Source organism: Canis aureus, chromosome 11 (genome assembly GCF_053574225.1).
Source record: "Canis aureus isolate CA01 chromosome 11, VMU_Caureus_v.1.0, whole genome shotgun sequence".
NCBI classification, from domain to species: Eukaryota; Metazoa; Chordata; class Mammalia; order Carnivora; family Canidae; genus Canis; species Canis aureus.
Window position 1 is genome coordinate 23,433,885 of NC_135621.1, and position 24,996 is coordinate 23,458,880.

The following is a 24,996-nucleotide window of genomic DNA, read 5'->3' on the forward strand; positions in this document are numbered from 1 at the left end:
CACACACATTCAAGTAGTCATTTGACCTCACAACTGAGAGCTCAGGGCAAACATTCTCATTAACTACATCACACCAAGCTTTGTCATAACTGAAGTTGAGCACACAAAGTTGAAGTTAACATTTTATTGATGACCAGAGTAACATAAAAGATTTTTCATGCTTCAAAAAGAAAGTCTTAAGTGGATCTCTGGCTTCTCTCTCGAACACAACACATCCTGACCAACTTTGTGTTTCCTGTTCTTAACTTTATACCTGGGAGAGCTCCAGCGCCATCAATGGGGAGTGTCATGAGATTTGGCAAGAAACATCACGTCAAAAATACCAGCCCCTGCAAGGAGAGCAAGCAGGGTCCGAGAGCACTGCCCCCAGTCCAGCGCTTTCGGCCCCGGCTGACCCTGACGGCTCACACTGCCACAGGCCCTCTACAAGCTCTGCCGGCCTCGCTGCATGCGAACCCCAAGTGGGCCACAGGAAGAGACTTTTAAGAGACAAGAACAGAAAGGTTGGCCCTTACCCCATGGAATAAAAACTCGGAAAGCTTGAAATTTGTAACTAAAATTTGCAAACTTGGTCTTGTGCTCCACATGTAGCTTGGCAGCTGTGAGCCAGCGTGCGGACTCGCCCAGCACCGAGCTGCCCTCTGGGGCCCCTCCACCGCCATCAGGCCTGCTGTGCTCTGGGGCAGCTCTGGAGCCGAAGTCACTAAAATTAGGTAATTCCAAAGAAGCCCATGAGCTGCTCTTCCTTTTTCAAAACATATTCTCAGCAGCAGATGCTGTGCCTCAAAGGAGCACCTGCACACACTTTACTATTTAACAATGCAACAAAAACTTTTAAGTTTTTTTCTACAGTAACAGAGGTTTCCACATAAAAATTAGAAAATTTTAAGCATCTAGTTTTTTTTTTTTCCTCTTTGGCAACTACTGTTGCTTAGACAGTCCTCACCCTCCCCTTTTCATTGACAAAGGGAGTGTGTCGAGCAGGAGCCAGGAGGCCCAGGATCTCCCTCCCCGCTGCTAGTGGTCCCTGAGGTAGGTGTCCGCCGGGCCTCACGGGAACCCTGACGTTCGTGCTTCCCCTCCCAAACAGTCAAACCACACAGTGGAACTTGCACCCAGCCTCCGAGGCCACACAGCCACATGGCTCTTCCAGGGTGTGGGATGGTTTCAAAGTGAGAGATCCCATGTGGAATTCTTGAACATTCCTCAGCGTTCAGGTTATGGCACTGTGGTTACAGAAGGCTGGTTTTCACATTGCAGGTTTTATTGGTCCTAAACATTTCAAGACCCTCCAGCATCATCTGTTTCAACAAAATGAAAGGAATACAGAAATGTTAAACTCAGCTTAAAGGACTATTTGCAAGAGGATCTCCATTTCAGACACTGTCGAGTTTATTTTCCATGCTACACACTTTCAAAGTGACTCCATAATGTTAACAGTAGCCCTTGTTGAGAAATGGCTTTGTGACTTGTACACAACAGCAGGGAATCTGCACCCATAGATGTGGGTGCCCTTTTCCTTCTGAGAGGACTGGGAGTAGGTGGCTGTCACCAGACAGGGACAATTTCAACCTTCAGATGATAGCCCGATGGAGAGCAGAGGAGTGTCCACAGCGGGATGACAGCCGGCCCACAGGGACAGCCAGAGCGTGGAACACAAACCCGGAGAGCTTTCTCTAGGGAGACACGACTGCCCAGAGCAGGGGTGCTGGCATCCAGGGGATCCCTGGGGGCCCCACTGGCTCGACTGCCGCTCTCCCCCAAAGCCCCAGCCAGTGAGCCCTCTGCCCCACGTGGGCCGCCCCAGATGGGCCACACCACCCGGAGGCGGCCCTGAAGGGGGAGCCGCACGAAGAGCAGCACCACTACGGGCGGAGCATCTCCAGGTCTGCCTTCCTGATTATCACAAGTGACCAAGGAGCCCAGACAGGACAAAAACAAGAGGCAGGAAAGAGCCTAGTGGAAAAAACCACCTGTCCTGGAAGAAATGAGTCAAAGTGCTCATTTCATTTCTTTCACTTTTATTTGGTTACAGATGTCTCTACTGGCTGAATTCAGTCTAAATATTTGCCGAAAGACTTCAAAGAATTGTATTCCAAATGCTGAAGTGGCATTCTCCCCCTACAGGTCTGTGTGCTGAGGACCTGCTGCAGCGGTGGCTTAGTGTCCTTCAGGAAGGCTCACAGACACACCTCCAGCCACCACAGCCTCTGTCTCCTGCCACCAGTCCTGCTCGGGCACAACACTGCGCAGCCGCTTTTAAAAACTGCTTTTGTTATTTGCTTCATTAGGGATCTTTCTATCAATAACAGACTATTTCAACAGCACATGTTCCTTGTGATGTAGAAGGAAAATGCAGCATCGCAGCACTCCTCATACATACCCACTGAGGATTAATTTAAATGTTGAGTAACAGGTACCTGACACTCGATATGCTTTGTAGTCTGAGAATCTCAATGGGTTCTTAGAGAAGTGTTTAAGAGCATTTTGCTTAAGTTTTCTTAGTTAAAGTAGTAAAAAATTAATACTGTTATCTGAAAATCCTCAATCCCAATGTTTTTGGGAATGGAATAGAGTCAGATAACCTGGGAATCTCTAGAGATTTGAAAACATATCACTGTCATGGGAGAGAAAAAAAAAAGATTCTATGAAAGAGAATAAATCAGAAAACAAGAGCTCCCAGAAATTAACATTAAAACTCTCAAAAATTTAACCAAAGGCTAGAACATAATTTTGAGAACCGCCCAGAAAGTTTTTGAAAAAATAAAGACTGAAAAACGACAGGAAGACAAGAGAATAAACCAAAAATCAATCAACCGTAAATCAATCCATGAGGTCCAACCAGGACCATGAAATCAAGGAACAAGGAACAGAGTCGAAAGAAAGTATCAAGGAAACCAGAGTTATCCCAGGACTGGAAATGCAGGGAAAGAATTCAGCAGGGACATAGAAAAGATTTCTATCTAAACACACCTTCATGAAATTTCTGAACATGAGGAAAAAGCTTCCAGAAAGGAAAGCAACAGGTTACCCACAGGTCATGAAGACCTGGGTTGGCAACAAACCCTCTTCAACAGAAAACCCGACCCGACCTGTAAGACAGTGGAGTCCCTAGGAAAAGGAAGCAGCAGAAGCCCACGCACCAGCCATGCGTGGAGGGTAAGGACCATGAGGGGCCCAGACGCCTGGGCCTCGGGGAGCTGCCCCCCACCCCCCCGCGGAGTGGGACAGCCCGAGGGGTCATGGCAGGTTGGCCGGGGACAGGAGGGGAGACCCAGGCAGCAGCCTAGGAGGCCAGGGGTGGGGTGGGGGGGCAGCTGCGCACGACACTGCACACAGCCCCAGGCGGAGCAGCAGCAGGCCAGGGTCTCAGGAAGGGGATAGGCAGTATGACGGACAGAACGAGACATTAGAAACACCACAAAACGTGATTTTTTTGAACAAGGCAAAAAGAAATCTAGAAACTCCTCAAAAACTAAAAAGCAACAGCAGTAACTCCAATATGCAACAAGCGAAAAAACGCATTTTCCCTTGATACTGAGAACATCCTGCAATTGGCACCAATCCCATTAACGCTGCACACAAGACAGAGAACCAAGAAAAAAATGATTTGCCTTCTTTTAACAAAAGTGCTTTTGTTTTCCAACTTTGAGACCCAACCTATGGGCCGACCAGAGGGCTCACGTGGGCTTGGGCCATGACCACACCCAGCGTAGCCCGCAGAGGAGACACGGCACGGGGGTGAGGCGGCTGCGGGGGCTTGACAGGCAGGGCCCAGTGCGGATGCGGGAGTCCCACTCATGACGTGGGCAGCAGAGAGGAGGTGCTCTGGATCCCCGCAGAGGGGACCCCCACATAGAAGGACCCCCGGGAGGATGGGCAGGCCGTGAGCAGCACCAGAGCCCCTGTCCCGGAGGCCATAGACTGGACCCACTTACATAATCCGTTTAGTAAATCTGAGTCGGTAACAGGGGGAATAAGAAACAGGATTTGAAGTGGTTTTTCTGGAGACGGAGGGGACCTAAGTCAGGACAGTGGTCAACCCCAGGTGCCAGGGGTGGGGGACAGGCTCCCAACAACACTGCTTGGTGAACTGGACACAATCCGGTGGCAGATGCGCTCTGTGAAATTTGAGGGCTGACCCAAGACTGTGCACCTTGTGTGTGTGTACTTGTTGCATCACACGCCTCCCCAGACACCCAGAAGGGCTTCAGGCTGATGCCGGGCGCCACCCCCATCACCCCCGCCAGGCCCTCCCGACCAAGCACAGGTGAGGAGAGCACCGTGCCCGCGGCCGCAGCCAACCCACAGCAGGCCCCACCGCAGGGAAAGCACCATACCGGCGTCAGACTGCCTGGGCCGTTTTGAGACTTCCATTCCGTTCTCTTCCAGCTTCCTCTTGGCGCAGTCCTGACAAGCATTCCCTGAAAGGTGAAAACCTTTACTTACCAGCTGATCTCTTCTAGAATCCACCCTTCAAGGACCAGTTTATAAATCTGACTGCACTGAAGCACTGGCCAACAAGCCCTGCCAGGTGCCACAGATGATGCTTTGTCCAAAAGAGAAGGATGGACCCAGGAGTCACATCTAAGTGACAAAGTGACTCTAATAAAGGTGTCCTTCTGCAGGGAAAGGAGGCAGAAATGGAACGCAGAGCACGACGCTTTCAGGGGTCTCTACGCTGAAGCCCATCCAAACGCGCAGGGCGCCCGCACCAGACCCACTGAGGGCGCGGGGCCGGTGCACAGAGGCCCCTCTCCCCCACCGCCTGACCGAAGCGCACAGCCTGCCACCAAGTCCGCTGGGAAGACGCTGGCCGCTCCCGAACTCGGTCCTATCTTGCAAATTTGTCAACAGCCAGAGTTGAGCCTAGCCGCAAGGACCTTCTCCTTTCCAGCAAGCAGCGCACAGAAAAACTTGATGTGAAAAGGTCAGAACTTTTGCAATAAACATCTCAGAAGGGGCTGGGACAACGCTACTATGCCTTAGACCCCATGGTAAAATAGGACTCTCATTCCAATTGCCCTGCATCTCTTGCTTGCGGGAAGTATCGTCAGGTGCCAACAAGTGACCCCAGTTTACGCTGCCCCTGCCGGAGGGACGCGAGTTTAATCTCTCTACTGTCACAGGGACCGTAGAGGCACGGTCGGCCAACATCTCTGGCGGGGCTGTCTGAATACAGGCTAGGTATTTACTGCGAGAAACTTTCATGATTCTACGGTGGCAGGAAGATAATGGAACGTGTAGGCAAAAAAACAGGCTGGTAAAAATCAAGATCTGCTTTACCCAACAGTGTGGTGCTGTCCACTCGGTCAGCATCTGGAGAAGAAAGGAAAACAGTCAGCAGAACCCAGACTTCACGTGCTCGTCCTCCTCGGGCCAGTGGCGGGGACGGCGGACAGGCCTACTCAGGCGGCGCCACAGCAACTGGGAACCTCAATACCAGCTCTGGGGAGCCGGGGGACCACGGCCAGCAGGCGGCCCTCCTCTCCTCCACCCAGTGTCACTGTGAGGACCGAGGGAGGGGTGGCATGGGCTGGCCTGGCCCACAGGGAGAAAGGGTCCGGGACCCACCATCACTATCATGACCATCATTGCTGGGACACCACCCTCTCCGGTCAAGAGAGGTACTTCAAAAACCTACATACAGGGACCTCTTGGTGGCTCAGCTGTTCAGCACCTGCCTTCGGCTCAGGGCGTGATCCTGGAGACCCAGGATCGAGTCCCGCATCGGGCTCCCCACATGGAGCCTGCTTCTCCCTCTGCCTGTGTCTCTCTCATGAATAAATAAATAAAATCTTAAAAAACAAAACAAAAACCTAAGTACAACATCCTTGAAGGACCCGTTCACCAATTATAAGTCCAAAAGATCTTTTGGCCCCAACGGCTTGTCAAATCCTCTCAGCTGCCTGGGCTCAGGAATGGGGCCTCTGCCGGGTTAGGAAGGCACCCAGAGGCACCCCCCAAGGCCCGAGCTCATGTGGGTGTCTGTGAGACCCTGGTCCTCCGGGGAGCCATGCGTGCAGAGGCAGGAGAGGCTGTGGTTCACACAGGGTAACCTCTGGTCCTCTCCAGAGCTCGGCCTGTGGTCCACTTTGGGACACACTGGATTCCAGTCCCAGCTCCAAACTCTCTGGGAGCTAGCTGGACAAGTGATTCATCTCTTTGAGTTGGTCCTGCATCTGTCAAATCATCTAGTTTCTGGCCATGGATACTGTCACTGAAAATGAAGGTCAAGAACATAAAACGCAGAGTTTTACGAGTGAGCATCTGTCCCTGCTTCTCCTCCGCCGAGGAAATGGGCTAACGCCCTAACTCTACTTTCCTTCACGGACATGCAACTTAAACTGGTTCACCTGCTAATCACTCGCAATTCTCACTAGGACTAGCGGGGAGAGACAGAGCTGCTGGACCACGTGTGCCTCCGGTCACCTGTGACCCTGGCCCCCAATTCCCCTGCCCAGGGGGTGGGGAGCGGGGCTACGTTCTCGCTGTAGTTAAATCCAGCCAGTCCAGACCTTTCCAAGTTTGCCATCATCCATGTTTTAGGACCCCAAACTCAAAGCCATTAACCACTTTATGTCGGGATGACCAATTTAAGACCGGCTCCATTATCGAGGTCATTCCTGACAGGTCCCCAGCAGCTGGGCCAAGGAGACTTATGTGTTGCACGCACCGCAACGGGATAAAGATGGTATTTGCAAAAAAGTGTAAAAGTCTTCGTGAGATCATTCTGTGCCTCTGCAGTTTTAACTTGTAAAATGCAGTGAGGAGACAGGGTAACTGAGGCTCTGCGCTTCCCAGGGTTTTGGCGACTCCACTGTGGAGCTGCCGGGGTGTGCCGTCTCCTAGCTAAGGATACCGGAAGTGTGGCAAACACTGACTGCCATCGAACAGCTTTAAACGCTCAAGTCCTGTGCGGAGATCACCATCACACTGACTACCTTGACCTTCGATTTCACACACGCATCTTTTTAAAGGTAACTGGAGGGCTGGGGAGCTTAGTGGTATGAAAACTCCATCCCCATTGTATTTTCTGTGTGTAAATTGTATCACAAAAAAAAAAAGGGAAAAACTGAAAAGAACTCCATTAATGTCGTGCCTGGAAAAAACAAGAAAGAAATCCCCTACCTGGACTGCGCTGCCTGCAGATCTGAGTGGCAAGGTCCTGCACATAGCCAGGAAAGTAGTCAAAACAGTCCCCGTAGGACACGACTTTAATCCCATGCAAAAGCATGTCCGCTTGATGCTTAAAGAAATGGTCTTCATTCTCCTTGAGTACAAGCATGTAGTGCTCCAGCTCCACCTTGTTCGGCACCGAGTACAGGAAGAGAGCCTGGAAGATCTGGTCCCGGAGGGTCTCCCCGCAGCCCACAAACAGGAAGGACTTGGTGCGGTACAGGTTCTGGAGGACTTCCTGTGGAAAAGCCAACGAAGAGCCACGGATGCTCACCTGAAAAGTGGTGCGACCCTAGGCCCGAGTGCCAGCTGCATGTCTACGCCTTCAGAACGCTGCTCAGCAATGGGCCCCTCCCACCAGCTACACCAGGGACAGAGCAAGAGGCAGCACACACTCTGCAAGTCAACCCAGCGCAGCACTCAGCAAACAGAGGCCCAAGCTGAGCGGATGTCCCTGCTCAGCACTTGTGGGAGCCCCTTCCTCTCCAAGCCAGGGTAATGGGTACAGTCCCCATCAATGTCCAGTGTCATTGTGCCTCAAAGTAAGGAAAGCCTAATGCCCACCCAGCCATCCTGTGGTGCAGCCTAGCAACTCAAATCTTCGGGGATTATGTACAATTTTAAATTCTTAAAACATGAAATAAAGACATTCCATTTGTTTCTGTTCAGAACTGTGCAAATCCAACACTCGGGAATTAATGTGTCTGCGTGGATCACAGATGGGAACCAGGGACCGCTGTCAGGAGAACAGGGGTTTTGGGAATGAAGGCAAAAGAGCTGAGGAAGGAGGGGACCCATGACAGTGATCCAAGGGAACAGGCAAAAGGGGCCGGCAAAGATTCAGGGGGTCACTCAGGCACACAGCAGAGTCAGCACTTCAGACGTCTGGCACCCTAGTGAGAGGGCCAGGGTCCACCCAGCCATTCTCACAGCCTCCCACGAGCGTCCCTGACCCCCGGAGGGGCACCAGTCCAGTCACCCATGAGGCCACACCTGTGCTGTGGGCCACAAGCCGGGTCAGCCCAAGGACAGGAATGCCTGACCCCAAGATCAGCAGGGACTCAGTGATGGTACAGTGGTTTCTAAATGCACTAATAAAAAACTTCATAGAAAGCTGAAAAGCAGCTTTTCCACACTTCATTTTGTCCAGGATATCAAAACAGCTTCACAGAGAATGAAGTTGTAAAATGAGGTTTCAAAAGCGAGAGAGAAAGACTGCCAAGTGGAGAAAGGAAAGGAGGTGCCTGAAGGAACACACACGAGGGTAGTGGGGGGGTGGGGGTGGCCCGAGAGTCCGCACAGATGGTGCAGGGTCCACGGGCCACGCTGGAGGCTCACGGGCACCGCGGAGCACTCAGGACTCACTGCGTGAGCACTGGACATCCGTGCGAGGCACCAGCCCCTGGAGATCCAGCTGAGAACAGGGCCAGCTGTGTGCCCCGCAGGGCGGGCAGGCCTGGAGGCCGGGAGCTACCTGCACTGCCACCAAGTCCCAGGGGACACCACTAAAGCCTAAGGAAGGGGAGCCGTACCATGACTTCTGGGTCTTGTGTAACATCTTTATATCCCGATGGATCCAGGACCATCCCGCAGGGATCCGTGTACAAGCCATGAATATGAAGAACTCCATACTTGATGTGCCCTCTTGCCCACTGAAGGACCTGTCAGAAATCAAGCCAAGACAAAGGGGAAAAGTGGGTATTATTCAAAACACAAGAGGAAAATACCTAAATTGGATTTGTGGTTTTTTCAAACCTCTTTGGAAAGAATGACAGAGATACTTCACGTCCTAGTGCTACATACAAAGCCTAAGAGTGATCAGCTGTTGGCGCTGGTGACTCCTGTCACATCAAAGAGGACTGCAGGGGGCAGCCCAGGTGGCTCAGCGGTTTAGCGCTGCCTTCAGCCCAGGGTGTGATCCTGGAGACCCAGGATCGAGTCCCACATCGGGCTCCCTGCATGGAGCCAGCTTCTCCCTCTGCCTGTGTCTCTGCCTCTCTCTGTCTCTCATGAGTAAATAAATAAATAAAATCTTAAAAAAAAAAAAAAAAAAAAGAGGCACATCACACACATCGAATTTTATCCTCATGCCAGGGGCACCTTCATGGCCGCAGGTGGTCCCCACGGTGCCAGGAAACTGGACAAACCCCAACGGCTCTACTGGTGCAACCCAGACAGATGAGCCAGTGGGCACTTCAGCCTCAAGCCCTCAGCAATTTCCAGAGATGCTCTTTACAACAGCAAACAAGCCTCACAAAAAGGACTAGTGTCACTAACAGCTCAGCAGAGGGTGGGACCCGTGACTGCACCAGCACAGTCCTAGCGGGCTGTCCCTTGGACACACGTGGCCGCCCACCAGACTTGTGCCAAGCTCTGTAGGAAAGCAGCTCCGGGGTCTGAACTGGCTGCAGCTGCACACTCACTCTGGGCCTCAAGGGGGCATAATCTCTAGGCCTTAGGTTCCTGCGTGGAGGGCAGGCCTGGCCGAGACCACCCTCAGGGTGCAGACACATGGGGTGGGGGCAGTATCAGTAATGACATAAAATCTTTAAGCAAATATGCAACAGATATAAACATGTCACAAAAGCAATAGTCAATAACACGAAACCATGATCCACCTTAGCAAGGCAAAACCAAAATGTTAAATTTTCACCTATTTTCACCTCAGTGGGGGAAATGTGTTTTGTTTTCTGGTAACATGGTGTGTTCACAAGACGTGGGAGGTGGATACCCTCCCACATAGCTGGTGGGAGGATGAACTCGCTATCTTTCTGGACAGCCAGCTGGTGATTCCTATCATCTAAAATACTCCTGCCCTCTGACCCCACAACTCTTCTAGGAATCTACCCTAAAGAACAGACATGGAAACATAAGGATTTTTACTGCAGCATTACTTACAATTGTGGAAATATGCTAACGATAATAGAGAAAGATTAACGGTTATGTTTCAATGATTAAACTGCTATTTAAAAGCACGCTTTGAAACACAGCTTAAGGACAGCAAAATACTCAAAGTATAATATTAAGGGAAAAAACCAAGATAAAAACGTTCCATATGGCATACTCCCGGTTTGTTAACGAAGGGACAGGACCACCCGAACCACAGCACCAGGACCGGGGGCGACCTTGCTCGTGACTCTTACGGCCCCTACTTCCCACGAGGACTGTGATGAATCCACACAAGAAGCCCTTGCGGACGTGCAGGACAGAACACACAACAAAACCAGAGCAGGCAGCGAGACGGGAAGGGCATCACCCCGTGGGAAGCCTGGGCCGCCTCTGAAGCAGCGCAGATCCCCAGCCAGCTCGCACCGCCTCCTCCGTGGCTGCCTCCCGCCCTGGAACCCGCGGGCCGCACCTTCGTCTTGTCCTTCAGGTCCAGAGACTCCATGGGCTTGCTCTGCTGCTGCCCGAAGATCTCCAGCAGGTTGTCATAGTTGGTGGTCAGCACCATGGTGCCCCTCTCCATCAGGCTGAGGATGGACTGCAGCACCAGCGGGTTCTGGATGTGCTGCTCCAGGTTGTCGAAAATCTCCATCAGGCAGTCCTGGAAGAAGTTGGGCTTGGTGTCGCCTGTACGCTAGGAAGAGGTGGAACAGGAGTTACAAACATTGTCTCTCATCAACCCCTGAGCAGCTAAGCAGCGATACTCTGGGCGCCAGCGTTAAAAGAAGGAAACCCCTGACTCGTACGAGTTTACTGAAACCCTAGAGGGAGACAGATCCTGCACAAATACGTAAGTGATTCGTCAACAGTGGCAAATATTATGGGAAAGTAAGAAGAGAAAGGGGGCCAGGTGCTGCTGGGGGCAGAGGGACGACAGGTGGAAGGGAGGGCCTCTGCGAAGGGGCGTTTGAGCAGAGCTGAGGAAATGAGGGGCCTCTGGAGAGCGTATCCCAGGCAGAGGAAGGAGCAGGTGCAAAGGCACTGAGGTAGCAACAGCACGGGTAGATCCAAGGGTGTGCAAGGGGCCCCTGTCGCAGGGCAAGAGCATGGCTAAGGTCAGCAGGTGAGGTGACCCAGAACCAGATCACGTGAGGCTCTGATGACCACAGAGCGTAGGAAAGACTTCAGATTCCCCCCAAGAGTGCTGCAGGGGTACTGGTTTGTCTTTCTTGCTGGTAGAGGAAACAGTGTGTCTTAATGGCATCTGCAGTTAGGTGCAAGGCAGTGGGGTTGACAGCAAGTGTGGAGGGATTCGATGGCTGGAGAGCAAGAGCCAGCCCCTGGATGGAGCAGCCGCGGTCTCAGAGGTCACTTGTGGCCTGCACGAGAGCTGCTTCAGTGGAGCGGTGGGGCCAAGCCTGGCTGGGGTGGGCTCAGGAGGAGACATAAGCAACTGGCAGCAGCAAATACACAGAGTGCTTCTGAACAGCTCTGCCGTGAAGGGGAGCAGAGGCCTGGGGCGGTGGCTAGTACCTGGGGGGCAGGAGGTGTCGTGCACGCCAGTAAAACCGAACCTCCCCCAGGCATTCCATGAGCACCAGCTGCGGGGTCAGCAGGGCCAGGACTTTGCATCACCACCAAATCCCTCAGCCTGCCCTCGGGACCGTCCATCAGAAGTCACCCCCCCCACACACACACACACCGTACCATCTGGCTCTGTGGATGTCACAGGCCACAAGACCCTCCTGTGAGCACTCGTGGCTCCCAGCCAGCACTTTTCTGACAGTTGTTATCTCCCCAATCCCGGAAACCCTTCCTCTGTTCCCAGTGGGTCCATCGTCAGTAAACCCCCACATCATCCTCCTTCTGCCACTGAAAGCTGGCCCTCGCCGTCCCTGAGGCCCTCACACTCGCTGGGCCTGGGGAGATGGGGAAATGGCTTGCCGTCAGGTCACAGTGTCTGCTGGTTTCTTCATTCACTGAGATGACCCGTTTTGCATCACGGCCTTTCCTCCACTGGCCTTATCCCATCTCTGCCAACCAGCCTACTATCACATCCCAAACCTGACACTATTAGGAGCAGGACCCTTCCCTTCCAGAACTTCTGGCTCAAGCTCCCACTGTCTGACCCTGCAGCCCCGACTCCCAGGGCAGCACACCACCAGCTTGGTTACCAGGTACCCCGAGTCTCCCCCACTGCCGACCTAACTCCTCCCACTCAGCAGCTTACACTCCCGATTTTTAGAATTTTTATCACCGCAACTACCTTCTTGAATAAGCTTCCAACCTTGCTGACCCCTTCCTGTGCTTTGCTGGATTTCCTGGCAACTTGGATACGACCCCCCCTCCCCCCACCGCATTCCCACACCCGTTCTCAGCTGCTCAGCATGGTGGGGGGGACACAGTCGTTCCGATTGGCCTCACTTTAAGTCCTTATGAAGTTTTACAAAATACACACGTGAAGAGTAGTCAAGTCTCCACGAAGGTGGGCCCTCTAAGTGGGTTAAATGAGCGTCCGCCTCGCTGGTCTCTCTCCACATGAACAACCTCACCTGATGGTGCCCCTGGCGCTGCCCAGCACTCCTACACCTCTCTGTCCACAGACGCAGCCCCCTCCTCCTAGGACAGGGCTCAGCAACCCTGTCCATAAAGGACCAGAGAGCCACTGTTTTAAAACGTGGGCCTCACAGTCTCTGCCACAACTACTCAACTGCCCCATGCACGATATGCAAATGATCCGTGTGGCTGTGGACCAGTAACTTCATTTACAAAACGGGCGGCGGGCCAGGTTTGGCCGGGACTGCAACTTGCCAGCCCTGGCCCAGATCCAAGTGGCCCAGTATTAATAGAACACCCCCCTGTGGGATAGCTGCCCCGCTGAAAACCCTTCCCAGGCTCTGGAAAGCCGGGCAGGGCAATGTGTAACCTGGCAGTGGGAGATGTGGCTCCCTGTCAGGACCTTGAGGGGAGGAGGCAGGAGTTCACCTCATCTCCCCCCAGCTGGATGGTGAAGATGGCAGAGCAGCAGGACAGGGCCTGGGCCCCCAACACTGGCACGCCACCTGCTCTACCGGGCTGCCGGCCCAGATTTTTATGTGAGAAATAAAAACGTGATCATCTGTAAGCCAAGCTGGGGTGTCTACAGCAGGTAAACGCTTCCAGTCTCCCCAGGGACCCCAAAGACACCTTTTCATGCTTTCTGTGCAACACCTCCAATGCTTTCCCCCACCCCAACCCTCAGAGGATGGCTGTGCTTTAATAGATACTCGAGTAGCAAGAAGAAACCTGCCACGAGCCTCTACCACATTATGTAGCTTCCAGCGTCTACACCAGTCCACACGGCTGACCCGGCCAAGCAGCGACTGACGGCAGACCCCACGCCTGCACCAGCACCTGATTCGAGGGCATCCCTCGGCAATGGCCCCCTGTTCCACCCTTCCTCTCTACTAGACCACTTCCACCTGCCGACGAAGCCGCTCTACCTTTTCCTATCTTCAAAAGTTGTCAGGAACCACTTGTCATCTGAAGATACACGGCTGGCCCACTTAAACCAAAATACACCTCAAGGATACCCCTCCGCGGAGTACGAAATCCTAAGGCTTGTCCCTAGTGCGGCATGACGACATCCCAGAGCCCGTCCCAGACGCCCCACGTGGATTCGGACCCGAGCTAGCACACACTCCTTGAGGAGCCCCACCGTGCACCTGGCATCACCACTGCTGCGAGAGGAAGCTTCTGGCCCAGCAGCCTCACTCTGCCGAGAACTAAACATGACATAGGCTTAAAGAAGTGTTCACTTTAGGGTCCCAGGTCGGGAGCACGTGGTCCCAACCCGGCCACGGGTTCAGAGAACCACGCTACCCCAGGGAAACCCGAAGTGCCTGTCTGAAAAAGACTTACAGGTGACATCTTCCGGATCAGATCATGGGCGACCACCAGCAGGTCCCGGTCCTTCGTCACTTTCCTGCGGAACTCCGCGACGTCCCCCGGGTGAAGCACCTCCAGCTGCTCAGCAGCCTCGATGACCGCCTCGATGCAGCTCCTCCACGAGCAGAGGGCTGGGATTCCCGGCGCCACCGCGGCGCTGACGCCCGTCCCAATGACCAGCAGCAGTTCCTGCGGCTGCTTCCGGATGAGGCTTTTCAGAAACTTTCTACTTAAAACAACAGAAAGAACAGAAGTCAATGTGGAAAGTACTGCACCCACGGAGGAAAATGGTGTCTAGGAATATCTATGAATTGTGAGGTCAGATGGACCACAGGCCCTCTGTCCCCACTCACACCACCGGAAGACAGAGCCTGCACATTATTCTTTTTTGTGTATTTATTTTACACGTCCTATCCTCATTCCTGGGACCCAGGGACAGTTGTGTCTTATTCATCTTGAGTCCCCCATGGTGTGAAGCACACATTTAAGTGATATATATGTGAACAAAAAGCTAGCAGTTTTAATTCCTTTGAAGCTGCCAAGAGCCTGTAAATACTAACCACGATGACAAAAATGATCCCTGCTTGCAGTGCCAGGTAAGAAACTTCCCGGCCAGAGCTGGTTTTCTGCCTCTTAGGCACCCCAGCCCCTCCCAAGCTAACACTTCCTCATCTAGCATCACTTTGAACAAGCACGACTCGTGCTTCACTGGGGGTCAAAGAGTGCTCTCCAGTGAAGCATGGCACCCCAGTCCCCGAGGTGACTCTGGGATCACTCGTTGCTTGGTTTGGAGACCAGGTGACAGTCGTTTCCTTATGCAAAGAGGAAACTGCCTTCTGGAACGTTTCTTACATCGCAGTGAAGGCTGGCCGCACAGCCCCTTGACGTTCCCTCCTGACACAAGGTTCCACTTCCACATTTGCTTCTGTAGGTGGCAGGTTAAATATAAATGACACCTCAGGAGACATGTGACAGAGGCTATCTACATGCATGAAGATGTGGCTGACTTTATTTACCTTGACTTTTGTTCACTTCTGTTTGTTGTCTTTTCCACTGGATCCATCTGTAAATCCTAAAGAGAAACGTTAGAAGTGATTTCCGTTTCCCAGATAGAAGTTCTTTTATTAGTACACAGAAGAGAGTTCAAGCTGGAATTAAAATCAAAGGTCCTGGATCCTTATTTAAATTAGAATGTCTAAAAAATGTCATAGACAAAACACATACTTCCCTAATGTTTCCTAAACCACGGTTCCCACCACCCAGGCCAGGCAAAGCCTCCTATTCAGATTCCCCGTAGCTCTACGCCAGACAGAAAAGGAACGAAAGTTCACGCACACCCACCTAGACGGTGCAGTGGGCTCAGGGGTGGGTGTCCCCTTGCCGCCCCCTTTATGACTCTGCTTCCAGTTGACATGGACACAAATGACTTATCACAGAAGGAAGAAGGGCAAGTGGCCCAACAGAGCAGAGCCAGGAAGCGGTTTCTTAGGGGGGAGGCACAGGCATGCTCTGCAGGGGGCAGCGCCCTAGTGCAAGGGAGCCCAGCCCCCTCAGCAAGTCTTCCCAGGCCCCAGCCCCCTCGGCCGTGCTGAAAGCCAGTCCAAAAAAATTATCTAAATAAAAGGTCAATTCTTAGCTTTACATAAAACAAGAATCTTAAACCAGCTAGGTCTCTATTGCCGAACTACCTCCATGTTCTACAAATTTTGCAGAATCACTTTACCCCAATTCCAGAATATTTACTGTAAACAAGGAAACAGAAAAATAAAGTTTAAAAAGCCCATAAACCACTACCTCAGCATGAACTGCTGCGAACAGGTGTATATTGCCTTCTAGATGTTTTACATTTTCCTCTCATTGGAGTCCAAAGGCCATAGCCTACTGTTTTCCATGCATTATAATCAAAGCATCTTCCTGACAACCATCTTTGTGCGCAAAGATTTTTTATCTATTTTGGAATTATTTAGGAGAGATTTTTTGAGAAGTGGAATTGCTGAGTTAAGGAATATAAACACTGTAAAATACTTGAGCACATAGTGGCAAACTACCTCTCAGAAAAGCGGTCAGCAGAATATGTGAGTGCCTGCTTCGCCAGATCCTAACCAGCCCTGACGGAAATCTGCCTTTTTACATGTGTAGTCTTGTCTTTTTTAATCTCAATTAGAACCAGGTCACCAAAAATAATTTCCCAGGGTAAGTAAACAAGCTTAATCTCCCTGTAAGGATCATTAGATTTTAGAGCTAAATGGGATCCTCAGAGTATCCCCTGACAATGCACACACAATGTAGGCGCCTGGATGCCTCCTCCCACCCCACCCAGCCCTACCCTACCCCGCCACCTCGCCCCACCCCACCCCACCCCACCCCGGGGAAAGGGTTCAGAGATTCCTTCAAACTCCCAATGGTGTCTGTGACCTTTCCCCAAATGTTAAGAAATCGTAGTACACAGGCAAGAAAAATGCTGCTCACAGATGCCTGTCATCTGTCCAGGGAGAGGCTGGCAAAGTCAGGGCTGGTTCTCCGCCTTCACTCCATCCTCCTTCCACTACAAAGTTACTGTCAGGGGATCCCTGGGTGGCTCAGCGGTTTAGTGCCTGCCTTCAGCCCAGGGCATGATCCTGGGGTCCCGGGATTGAGTCCCACATCAGGCTCCCTGTATGGAGCCTGCTTCTCTCCTTCTGCCTGTGTCTCTGCCTCTCTCTCTCTCTGTATGTGTCTATCATGAATAAATAAATAAAATCTTTAAAAAAAAAAAAGTTACTATCAGAGCCATCAAAGTCAAATCTTTTTTTTAACCTACTAGATATTTTCTAAGGAAAGTAACATACTGGGGCTTTCCACTCTATTTGGACACCCTGGATCCCAGCCCTGAGATTTCAATGGCTGACCTAACTGTTCACCAATCCTGTTTTAACATCTATAAAATATGAAATGTGGCTAACTGACCAAGTTTTGAAAGCTTGAGAATCTTTCATATGAAAGGAGCTCTGGAAGCTCAATTTGCTAAGTCAAACAGCTCAGGCTCTGACCTGCCAATGAGGCAGCTTTCTTAACCTCCCACTTCAGGATGTAACTTGAGACTCATTCCTACTCAATCCTATTGGACAAGTTAGTAGGAGATGCTTATCAGTTGATTAATCCAATGGCCTCCTGCCCCTGCCTCCCAAAATAACGCACATCCCTTTGACATAGTTACTCCTGGGAAGAAGCCTCTTATCTTAGCCTCCTCTACATAACATCTTAAGAGTAATCTTTAAGCAGTCACTGGTCAACCAAAGACTTAAGAAATGCCCCAATCTCTTTCCATGGTAAAGACCTTTACAAATCTACCTGTAGTTCTTTCAATTCTTGTGCAACTGCTTGTACCCGCACAAACTGGAAACCCAAACACTGCATTTACACATCTGCAAAACAGTATGGACAATTCAATCTTCGGTGGACAAGATTTAACTCTCAAATTACGTGATTTCAAAGTTTTCCAAAGGAATTCATCCCTGTAAATACTGAACACTTACACACAACAGATCCCAGCTCGCCCTCCAAAGCAGTCTGCTGCTGGTCCAGATGCTCAAACCTCCTTCTCTGTCTGAGCCTGATCAAAGTCAGGAGCTGGCCCCTCAGCGCCTCAACCGAATCCCAGGCTCCAGCTTCAACAGGCAGATAGATGTGCCTCTAGACTTCCACACCGCTGTGCATCTTTAAGAAGCAAAGTAGCCAACAGGGAAGTCCCCAATTATATGAAGACTCCACACAAGCACTGTGATGAGCTGCACAGCTGCCCATATTTAGACATCGACGGCTCATTCTAACGCTGCAGGCTGGAGATACGACCTCACTTCCTGTTCTTTCGGCAGAGTACTCATCAGAGCCAAATCTCACCAGAATCTGGAGAGTACCCCCAAATCTCCTTCTTCTCACACCAAGGGCCAAGTAGGAGATTTCCAAAGCAACTAGTGCCAGATCCTAGAAGTTCCGGCAGGATGGCAAGCCCCAGCTGGTCTGCTCCCATGCTCAACACCACTCTTCTAAACCAATCGGATTCCAGACAGCAGCAACAAAACCTTCCGAGACCTTTGAGAAGCTGCATCTTTTGGTTTCCTTGGTGACCATGCCGTCACCACAGTTTGTAGGCCCAAAGCCAAGTCATCATAGCAACCTATTTTTTTTTTTTTTTCAAGGACCTATCAGCATTTCCTAAAAGCAAACTCTGGCCCAACACAGATCTTTAGAAGCAGTTCCTGTCCTTTTCATCTAAAGCCAGGAATAAAAGTCTTCACAGGATGTCTTCTGCTTAAAATCTGAGATCATGAGTATTTTATGAACTAGCTTCAGAGTAGCCAGAGACTGCCAGCATCCAGCACAAAATAAATGTTCACCACATTGGGTCCAATGCAAGAGAATCAACTATGAACATGGCCCTTGTTATTTACAACTAGCAAGACAAAGTCCCCTCCCAACTCCCTAACCCCACTGTGCCAGATGGTTCATGACCTTCCCCTGCCATCATCCTTCCTGACCATGCCTACGTAGAGGCCCCACACTTCTAACTCTGGACCTCATTGTGTTACTTCTCCAGCCAAGGGGAGATGGGAGGGCAGGCAAGCAAGCATTTCATAAGAGCTTTGACTCTGGAGCCAGCCCTCTTGGAACTCGGGCCTGCAATGTACAGTCTAGCCTCCTGGGAGGCTGAGGCACACCATCCAACTATCCAGCACCCGTCCACCCAACACATCAAAGGCTACCTGGAGCTATTTGGTGCCGGCCAAGCAGCCAGATCACGAGAGATTGCAGTGAGGCCAGCTGAAGACCTGCTGGAGCAGGCTCGGACGCCGATCCGCAGAACCGACCTTTGTTGGAATTACCTCACTGTTCTCCAATGCTAGGAAGGGCGCAGGGATGGAAAAGGCAAAAGGGTCAAGAGAAGGAAAAAAGAATGGATCAAGGAGTGTTCCAATCATAGTTTTGAGGGGGAGGGATAAAATGTCAAGAATAGTCTTTATGAAATTAGCATAACAAAAAACTTATTGAAACAAATTATTTTCTATTATAAACTACACTTTCCCTTTACAAGCACAAACCACAAATGAGAATCTGTGGGGTCCTCAAAAGTATCCTTAGGAAAACCTCTTCACTTCTCTCTATAAATGAATGATATGCATTTGGCGCAGCATAAGAGCAGAGAGATGAGAGCTCTCAGTGAAGAGGGATGTACACTCAAAATATATTCCTCTCACACAGCAGGGGAAGAGAAGATGCAAGTATCTGTCAAGGTTTCCTAAAGCTGGCTTCTCCCCTCACCTGTAGCCGACCCACAGTCATGGAATGAGGTGGTCCCTGGACATGTGGAAATACATGACTGGCAGCAGGGCAAGGCCTGGGTATTAGGTACTAGCCACAGTCAGGCCCTGCCGCTGTTACAAAGTAACCCAGGCTGAGAAATCATGTATAAATGTGCTGCTCGCAAAGACAGAGACTCGGAAATGGAGTTGACCCTTGAACAATGGGGAGGAGGGACAGGTTAGAGGCACCCTGCATGCTTGAAAAGCTGCGTCTAACTTTTGACTCCCCAAAACTATAATAATAGAAAGAGCCACAAAGTTTACAGAGAGATGAACCGTTCACGAGGAGATTAGTGCACACGGCATTTCAGGCAGATACGGGCAGTTCTTGAACTCGCCACAAGAGCAACAGGAAGCAGCCACCTAATAAGGACAGTACAGTATCCCTGCAGTGCATTCGATGCAGTTACAATTAATACTGCATCTCTATTTACATTCTCTTGACCAAGAATGAAGTCATAAGTCTGTAAGTTTTGATGAATTTTGACTTCTCTTATAATAGATTTGTGTATCCTTTATGGTGGTAAATGACAAAATAGACTAGTATCTACAACTATTTTATGCATTCATGACATATGTCTCTGAATTTTTTTAGTTCAAAGCTTTGCGGCTTGTCTGGTTTTTTTTTCAAACTGTCACAAATCTCAAAAGGAATTTCCAATGTATTTACTGAAAACAAACTGCATGTAAGTGGACCCACACAGTTCAAACCTGTGTTGTTCAAGGGTCAACTGTATTAGTATTAAGTGTAATCTACAGCATCAGTGTGGTTCCTAAGGGCTGGAAAATCCTAAGAGGAGGCCAAAACCTAGCCATTGTACTCTGGCTACACCAAGGCAAGCCTGGAAGCCATAAAGCAAGCGCTTCCCAGTGCGTCTCCACCTATGGGCACACTACAGCAACTACCAAAGCTCTTGACGCAAACACTGGTATTTAATACTGTCCTCTCCTTTTACTCTGATGTCATTCCCACAAACTGCCTTTTTCACAGCAACCTGGCTCCGCATGCAGACGTGGGGGTGGTGGACGCAAAAGCAGAAATCACTGGGTAACAAAAGTTTTCAAGTACATCTGACGGCCATACTTCTAACCACAAATGAATCATCTGGGAGTGATAAATGTTCTTCTGGTGAGTTTGATTAGCATGACTAAGTTCGCCTGACGTGGAAACAAGGTGTGAATGGACAGCAAGCTTCCAGAACTACAAGAGGCTTAGCCCTGAGAACACAGCAACCCCAATATGGGGGCAGCCCTGGAGCCGCTACAGAGAAAACACAAGATCTGGACTTAAGAAAATGCCACCACTTCAGGAGCAGGGGCCATCTCTCTGTGAACCTGTGTTTCCAAACGTGTCAGCTGGGAATTCCACCTCCCATACCACTCGCTGTTGCACAAACTTCAGTTGAGGCAACGACCAAAAAGGTTCTTGATCGGCTGTAAAGCGTTGATCACCATAAACCACCGCGGCAGCAGCTGGCTGCCCTCAGCATCAGGGGGCTCCCAGCTCAAGGCTCTGGTTTCCAAGGCGGCAAGCACAACCACTCACTTAGCCACAGTTCTGGTCAAACTTCCTCCCAGCCATTACTAACAAGGGGTCTTTACGATGAATGGTTTTTCTTCATTTTACAGAAAACACAGAACCTTGATTTGAACACCTGACACTAAACCAATCTTTTTTTAAATGTGGTCAAAATAAATTACAACAGAAAAAAATGCGCCCTGTTAGCAGTTATAATGCATTCATTTGTTTGCATTTTTAACAGTTATAATGCCTCTAGCGTTGCCTGGGCATATACCCCAAAGGAAGACAAGAAAACCCACCACTCATAAAAAACGTGAACGTCACAGTTTGGTTCAAATGGCAACATTCGTTAGTGACATTTTCTCTACCCTTACTAGATTCAGGGGAAAGTACTTCACGTGCATCATCTCACTTCATCCCATCAGTAACCCGGCGAAGTGCTCACTACTATGGCCCCTCATCAGGCGAGGCCAACGGTAAACCTTTCCCAGAGATCGGTCACCATGGTGAATACAGTCCTGTGCATTTTCTCCTGACTTGAGCCCAGCTCAGGATGGCAAACATACCTGATGTTTTATCGTGAACCCTGGCAACCTCTGAAGTGTTTGCTGTTTTAGTTTGTCCATCAGATGAGACGCGTCAAATTAACTCAAATAGACACGTTACTTAATGATAAGCCAATAACAGTAAGATACACCACCACAAAGGCCAAAGGCAGGCTGAACCACCGGCGTTGAGCCATCCTAAGAAAAATAAGAGATGTTCTAGAAAGTAAACCTCTAATGAGATGTGACACTACAGAATTCTAGAGCTGGGGGGATCCAAAAGGTTATGGGATGCCAGATGCCCTAATTTTAGAGAAGTGAAAATGAAGACTCTGGGAGGTAGTGACTTAGTTCCTCTCCCCTCTCCCCAGCACCCCCGCCGAGGACTAAGGGGCAAGCTAGAAAATTGCTCCGGCCTCATGGCCCCTGACCTTGCATCCTGGAGCATTACCTGCTCCCCCATGGGAGCAAAGCTTCATCTCAAGTACTCACTGCATCTAAGGCACCTTTTGTACCACCAGCTCCTCACAAGTAACAAGCCACGGTGTCTAGCTGACCTGCAGTTTCACCTGCTTTCTTAGCTCACTTTCCAGAAATGCTAAGAGCAACGGCCGCCGTGATGAAGGTCTAAGAGGCAGCAGGAAGAAGCTGCAGGCAAAAGCAGCAGCTCCCAACAGTTTTCTGTTTGGTCTAGGCTGGCTCACCACCCCACAGTTCACACAGACTTCGGCCTGGACAGACCAGACCCGGAGCACTGGGCAGAAACCAGGGCCGCCTCAAAAGGACTTCTGTCTCCAGGCAAGGAGAGGTTCCAGGCTCCTGGCAGGGAGGAAACAGGGTCCGTGGAAAGAGCCCAGCCCGAGGAGTTCCACACCCCACGCTGGTTGTACTACTTAACATGGGGATAGGTTACTTACTCTGGGTCTCTATTTCCTTTATCTGTAAAAAAGGAATCCTATGTCATGTCTCCTATGGTTGCTGGAAACATTAAAGGTAACACTTAAAAGAACACAGACTAGAACAGTATGCTTCCCACTACACCCTGCATGTGACTGGCTGCCCTTCCTGGATTTAATTAGTTAAAATTAAATAAATCTACAAATCCAGTTCTTCAGTCCCACCAGCCTTATTTTAAGCGCCTGATAGGTGCACGGGGCTAGTGCCTTGCAGAGCACGGATGCAGAACATTTTCACCACCACGTGAAATTCCAGGCCACAGCCTGTGTCCTCCTGAGAGCCACCCTGCCTCCAGTCCCACACAGTCTCCAGAGCACAGGATCCATCCGAATTTGCCTCTCCTTCACGGACTTTGCATCTCCTCAGGGCTCCTAAGTCCAAAGTCCAAACTCCAAACCCTGTATCCTATTCCATCTCCAAGAACCTGTTTCTTCACACTGCCTCCTCTCCCACCCCATGCCATGTGTGCATCTCCTGTGTGGGTGCTGGGCTCCCACCCCGATGCAGTGACCCTGAAGCCCCAGAGACCACCCACCTTTTGGGGAAAAGGACAAAACCTCTCCTACTGGGACTACTAAGTTCCAAAGTCCATTTCCAGGCAGGAAAGTGTAGGCTCAGACAGGAAAGAGCTGAACGGCAGTCTCTGGGGTCTAGCCTTGAGAGGCCCAGCCAAGGTCTCCACTGCCCCCACCCTGGTCCGGGACCCCTCGATCTCTCACCTCACTTCCTCCCGCTGCAACAGCCAGTGATTGCTATAAACACAAAAACCATTCCACTCCCCTAAACCCCTCAGCGGGCCCCGACTCCGTGCCTGCATCCTGAACCCCCCTGCCCACCCTCTTCTTTACCACTCTGCATCCCAAACCCTGCACTCTGCCAAACTTCCCGATTTCCCCATTCTGGTCTCCCTGGAATCTCCCTCAGTCTTCCCCACTGACCAACTCCTGCCTTCCTTCAGCCCTGAGCCCGGTCACTGTCTCCTCGGACGATAGGAGCAGCCGCAATTCAAGAAAGGAGCAAGGGCATGAGTCTCAGGGAACAAAGCTGGATTCACCCCACTTACGAGTCCCACCCTGACGACCTTTCTGTTAAGGCAGCAGTACATCTGCAGCCGTCCCCCGGGATGGCTCTCGGCTCCAGCCACCCCTGCTTCCAAAATCCGCTGTGCTTGGTGGCAACACCGCTCTGCGTTTTCACACACTGTCCCCTTCCCAGGACTGGGGCAAACTTCTCAACCTCAACCTCCAAGATCAGCGCACCTGTTAGCGGTGGGCCTCCCTCCCCTCTTGAGAGAGCTCTCCCCAACACCACTTCCTGAGAATCAGGCTCCCACCCCAGCTGGGCTCAAGGCCTACAGGGTGATCATCACTCCGAGGAACCACCTGCTTGCTTCACGGTCCTCCCCCAGGTGACCCTGCCCACATGCGGCCCTGAAAGCAAGGACTGCGGCATCTCTGGCTCCGGTGCCAATTCCTGGAAACTACTGAGCATTCAAAAAAAAATTATATATATATATATTAATTCCACAAATGAAAAAATTAAGCCAAGGAGACAACCTCGGAGCCCGATCTGCTCCAACTCCCCACCTGCCTGGCTGCCCTCCCTCCGCGACGTCAGATGGCTTCTCTAGACTCTTCTGCGGGGCCACAGGAGTCTCGGCAACAGCATTAAAAGTTCATCACTGTGGCTGCTCCGGCCTCAAAGCAGCCGTGAACACAAACGGAAACGTGGGCGCCGAGGTCACAGGCCCGGCGGGGCTGCAAGGGGTCGTCAGCTGACCCAGCAGCCGCCCCGACTGCACCGTGGCATGGGGGGGGCACCGGACGCGGAGCAGGTGACAGGTGACAGAGGAGGTGGGGGCCCGGGGCGCGGGAGGGCGCCGAGGGCCTGCGCGCCGGGCGGTGACCCGGGCGGGCTCAGGGGGCCCCGGGCGGCCTCGGGGGCCCTCGGGGAGTCCCGGCGTCCGGAGGGAATCCTGAGGCTCTGCGGCCCCGGGGGCCTGGGAGCGGCGGGGGTCGGGGAGGCCAGGGGCTGCCAAGGGCCTCGGGGCGGGGGGCCCGTAACGGCGAGGAGGGGTCTCGGGGACCGCGGGGGCTCTGGGCCCGCCCCCCGCCCCCCTCCCCCCGGGCCCCTCACCTGCGGGCGCCTCACCTGCGGGCCCGGCTCCCGCCGCCGCCTCCCGCTCAGCGGTGCTCCGCGCTCCGGGGCTCCGGGCGGCCGCGCGCTCCCCGGCTGGGCGGGGCCGGCGGCGGCGAGGGCTGCGCGCGCAGCCCGGGGGGCGGGGCGGGGGCGGGGCCCCGGGGCGGGAGCCGCCGCCTCCCGGTGAGGAGCCGCCGCGCCGCCGCCGAGCCGTCCCCGCCCGCCGCCGCCGCCGCCGCCGCCGCGCCGAGGTCCCGCCCGAGCCCAACGGCCCCGCGGACGCACAAGCCCCGCCCCGTGGCCCCGCCCCCGGCTCTCCGGCGCAGACGCGGTGGGGGACGCGCGGAGCGCTCGCGCCTTCGAACCCGCGGGTCTGCGCGTCCTCGCTGCTCGCGTCGGGAAAATGGGCGCAGGCGCACTCTGCGGGGACCGGGGGAGCGACTCCGTGCGCCCGGAAGCGCCCGACGCTGGGGGGCCTGTGCGTGTGCGCGCGCCCCCCGCG

At 52.1% G+C, this 24,996-nt stretch overlaps 1 protein-coding gene across 10 annotated transcripts; it reads right to left on the reverse strand.

The window, feature by feature from the left end:
* Window positions 1-109: 109 nt before the first annotated feature.
* On the reverse strand, window positions 110-24,607 carry FAM118A (family with sequence similarity 118 member A). 10 transcript variants are annotated; one of them, XM_077914123.1, is made up of 10 exons: window positions 24,507-24,526; window positions 18,735-18,871; window positions 15,009-15,064; window positions 13,966-14,221; window positions 10,538-10,759; window positions 8,712-8,840; window positions 7,132-7,417; window positions 5,287-5,319; window positions 4,341-4,424; window positions 110-1,301 (listed from the first exon to the last, which is right to left on the reverse strand). In XM_077914123.1, the coding sequence occupies exons 3-10, from the start codon at window positions 15,053-15,055 to the stop codon at window positions 1,282-1,284; spliced, it is 1,077 nt and encodes a 358-aa protein (XP_077770249.1). In that variant the 5' UTR covers window positions 15,056-15,064; window positions 18,735-18,871; window positions 24,507-24,526; the 3' UTR covers window positions 110-1,281. The 10 variants fall into 10 exon arrangements, with proteins under 10 accessions (XP_077770249.1, XP_077770248.1, XP_077770253.1 ...); XM_077914122.1 differs by lacking the exon at window positions 24,507-24,526 and adding an exon at window positions 23,942-24,119; XM_077914127.1 differs by lacking the exon at window positions 24,507-24,526 and adding an exon at window positions 23,942-24,118 and having other exon boundaries at window positions 13,966-14,218.
* Between the last annotated feature and the right edge of the window lie 389 nt (window positions 24,608-24,996).

Bases quoted from the DNA above. Each gene is read 5' to 3' on its own strand.
- FAM118A (XM_077914125.1), bottom strand. From the start codon at position 15,055: ATGGATCCAGTGGAAAAGACAACAAACAGAAGTGAACAAAAGTCAAG. The intron at 4,425-5,286 runs GTAAAGCAGATC...TTCACCTTTCAG, and splicing joins GGACAGCACCACACTGTTGG to GGAATGCTTGTCAGGACTGC. The intron at 1,302-4,340 runs GTATGGTGCTTT...TTGTTGAAACAG, and splicing joins GCCCAGGCAGTCTGACGCCG to ATGATGCTGGAGGGTCTTGA.